This window comes from Eriocheir sinensis, chromosome 6, assembly GCF_024679095.1.
Source record: "Eriocheir sinensis breed Jianghai 21 chromosome 6, ASM2467909v1, whole genome shotgun sequence".
In the NCBI taxonomy this organism is placed as follows: domain Eukaryota; kingdom Metazoa; phylum Arthropoda; class Malacostraca; order Decapoda; family Varunidae; genus Eriocheir; species Eriocheir sinensis.
The window spans coordinates 15,602,469-15,605,719 of NC_066514.1; the positions used below are offsets into that span (position 1 = coordinate 15,602,469).

The 3,251-nt window shown below is 40.7% G+C and overlaps 1 protein-coding gene across 1 annotated transcript; it reads right to left on the reverse strand.

Moving 5' to 3' along the window:
* Positions 1-465: 465 nt before the first annotated feature.
* On the reverse strand, positions 466-3,047 carry LOC126987100 (uncharacterized). The gene is made up of 5 exons (XM_050843821.1): positions 2,767-3,047; positions 2,218-2,548; positions 1,708-1,842; positions 962-1,385; positions 466-657 (listed from the first exon to the last, which is right to left on the reverse strand). Exons 1-5 carry the CDS (start codon positions 3,044-3,046, stop codon positions 466-468), a joined length of 1,362 nt encoding a protein of 453 aa, XP_050699778.1. The 5' UTR covers position 3,047.
* Positions 3,048-3,251: the final 204 nt, after the last annotated feature.

The window sequence follows — 3,251 nt, forward strand, 5'->3', positions numbered from 1 at the left end:
TATCATGCTAAGAATAGGTATATCTATGTGTCTGTCTGACTCTGCGTCTCTGTCTGATCGTGTAGTAATTTTTTCTCAAGGTAGATATAATATAATGTGAAAGGGCTTTATATATGCACTCATCATGTTTATTTTTCTTCTTCATGGTAAGTATATGACCCCCTCTCTCTCTCTCTCTCTCTCTCTCTCTCTCTCTCTCTCACAACCGCCAACTACACCAATAGTTTACTCACACAATATATATATATATATATATATATATATATATATATATATATATATATATATATATATATATATATATATATATATATATATATATATATATATATAAAATGGGGGTGGAATTAATGAATATTTCTTAAACCAGTTGAACATATATTATTTCACACACAGTAACTTACTTATGGTCAAAAGAATACGTACTATTGTCTCAGTGGCCAGTTCCATGCGACTTTGCATTGGCTACGTTGTCGGCAATGTTAGCTGACAAACTTCGTGGCCGTTTGGTTTTGCGGTCTTTTGCAACACCACTGGCTCGGCGTCCTTTTCCAAGAGGTGCTGCTCCTCTTGGTTTGCCTGGCCCTCGCCGTGAAACCGAGCTTGGCTGGCACGGAATTTTTCCTCGGCCAGCTCCATTAGTGCATAGACCGCTACCTACACTGTACAGTATGCTATTGAGCATGTTTGTACTCTTTACCATGTTCAGTCTCTTTATGGCTGTTTTGAGGGCTGAGCCAGTGTTTTCATCCCCGTATTTATCATTTAGAGTTTGAAGAGTTGCCATGAATTCATTCAATTCTCCACTCCGATTATTAGAACTCTTCACTTTACGATCCAACATTGGCTGGTCGTGCATAGCACTAAGCTCTGCAGCTGTAGAAATTGAGTCATTTTCCAACAGTGGTTGGTCATACATACATTCTGCAGTTGCAGAGGTGGAGTAATTTTCTTTATGCACTTTTTTTGGTGTTTCCAGCAATCCCTCGAAAAAACTTGCTGGAGGGTTTTTTTCCTCGCCCACTGCCACAGACGCCAGCCATCGCCTGTTTTCACTTGTGGCAGTGAAAACTTGGGGCAGAACTACCATGCTGTGCTCTGCACACGCGGCTTGATGTTTGCAGAGCGAGCCAGTCTGTCCCACAACGCACTCGCAAAAGCCAGTTTGCATGTCCACTTTGTATTGAACTGAAGCCTTAGACTGACTTGCTACTTGAAATTTTCCTCCTCCTAGGGGGGTTACTGCATCCAGGGAAAGTGTGCCCATACTGATGTTCTTCACTTTCCGTCTCCCTAGTGCAACGTCTACCAGTCTTTTTTTCATGTAGCCGTTGAATATTTCGGCCATGAAAACAATAAGTTGCACAGGGTTGTATGCCTTGCATCTGAAATAATGAAACAAAATATGATATACACACACACACACACACACACACACACACACACACACACACACACACACACACACACACACACACACACACATTGCAAACTAATTCATAAACCACAGTCGACATGTATTCATTAATACTTCCTTCAATGATAGTCTTACATAAATGAAACTAATGTATTTGTTTTAGGAAATCAATAATTGCATTTAAGCTATGTGCATGCTTTTCCAGCAGTCATTTGACCTGGGGATAAATTGTAATACCCCACGTATACAAAATGCAATATTGAAAATAATTGTCTCCCTTAAATGCTTACCTGTTAAGAACAACTTCCTTTATGATGCACATGGTTGCCTCGCAGAAATTGTTCGTATGGTGACCCCGTAGCATTGCACCTTCCCTGAACGCAATGGCCCACTCTTCCCTCCTATCCATTAATGATTGTAGATAGCTGAAAAGCGAAGAAAGAGTAATATCAATAGCTTAATACACCAATACACCAAAATGTATAAGTTCATTGTAGGTAACAATTGCTACTGCATAGTTTTCTGAATAGATAGTGATGCTTGTGGTATCTATGATAATTATTATTATAGTTGTTGTTAGTGTTATTAATGAGACGCCTGCTGCTACTATAGTATATTATACGCTACTACTGCTACTACTACTACTACTACTACTACTACTACTACTACTACTACTACTACTTATTAGTAATATTAGTATTAGTAATATAATGACGTTGAGAGGTATGATGATATGCTCATGTGCTTTTCTTTTAAAAAAAACTTTTGTAGCGAATGAGATTAATAGAATTTAACAATACCTGCTGAAGTTGGTGTACCTCTGTGAAAGAGGATTAGCTTTGAACTCTTGCCAAGCTTTGAAGAAATCACCCTTCGATGATGCATATACCAGTGACTTCACGGTAGCCATCATCTCCTGGCGATCCTCCTTTTTTATGGCATGTTTGGAGTCTAGTAGCCATCGCCACACTTGCTGGAGTACGTGAAAAACACACAAAAACTGTCGAGCTGCAGGCCAGGTTGCTGCCAAGGCTCCTTTCATAGCGCTGCAGTTGTCGGTCATGAACGTTTCTGGTGACTGTGTCCCATAGAACGCATTTTCTCCGACAGCTAGTTTTACCATACGAAAGCCTGTAATGAGAAAAAAAAGCGGTTACAGAAGTATACGAATCTCTCTCTCTCTCTCTCTCTCTCTCTCTCGCAAAACACACACACACACACACACACACACACACACACACACACACACACACACACACAACGGGATAATACAGGTGCTCGGTAATTGTGTTAGGCTGAACAATAGACAAGGAAACATCACGCTATACATTTGATAAACATGCTCTCACCTTTCGTAAGCATTGCTGCATCTAGGGAAGATGTAAACAGCAGAGCAAGAGGAGCAGCTCCTGCTGGTCCAGCGCAGAGGAAGGGTATCACAGATGTATTGAGCTGATCAACACATCCTGTGCCATCCACGAAGACGATTTCTCCAGCCTCTCTGAACTGAGTGTGCACTCTCCTCATGAAAGGAGTTACCAGCACCACAGAAAAGCGACTTTCTTCTATGTCCTGTATTATTGTCACTTCTGGGTTGTTTGCGGCATATTTGCTAATGCAATCTGCCATGGATAAGTTATCAAGTCCAACATGTTGTTCATTGATCCATCGTTGCCTCATGTGATGTAGAGCTCGGACCGATGGGTTGATTGCATGATTTGCCTGGCCATATAGATCATCACACAGCCCCAACTTTAGTATATGATGTCTTGATGCTTGAGGTACTGACATTCCTGCAAATTGTACAAGGGAAATGTCAATATTATGCACTGGC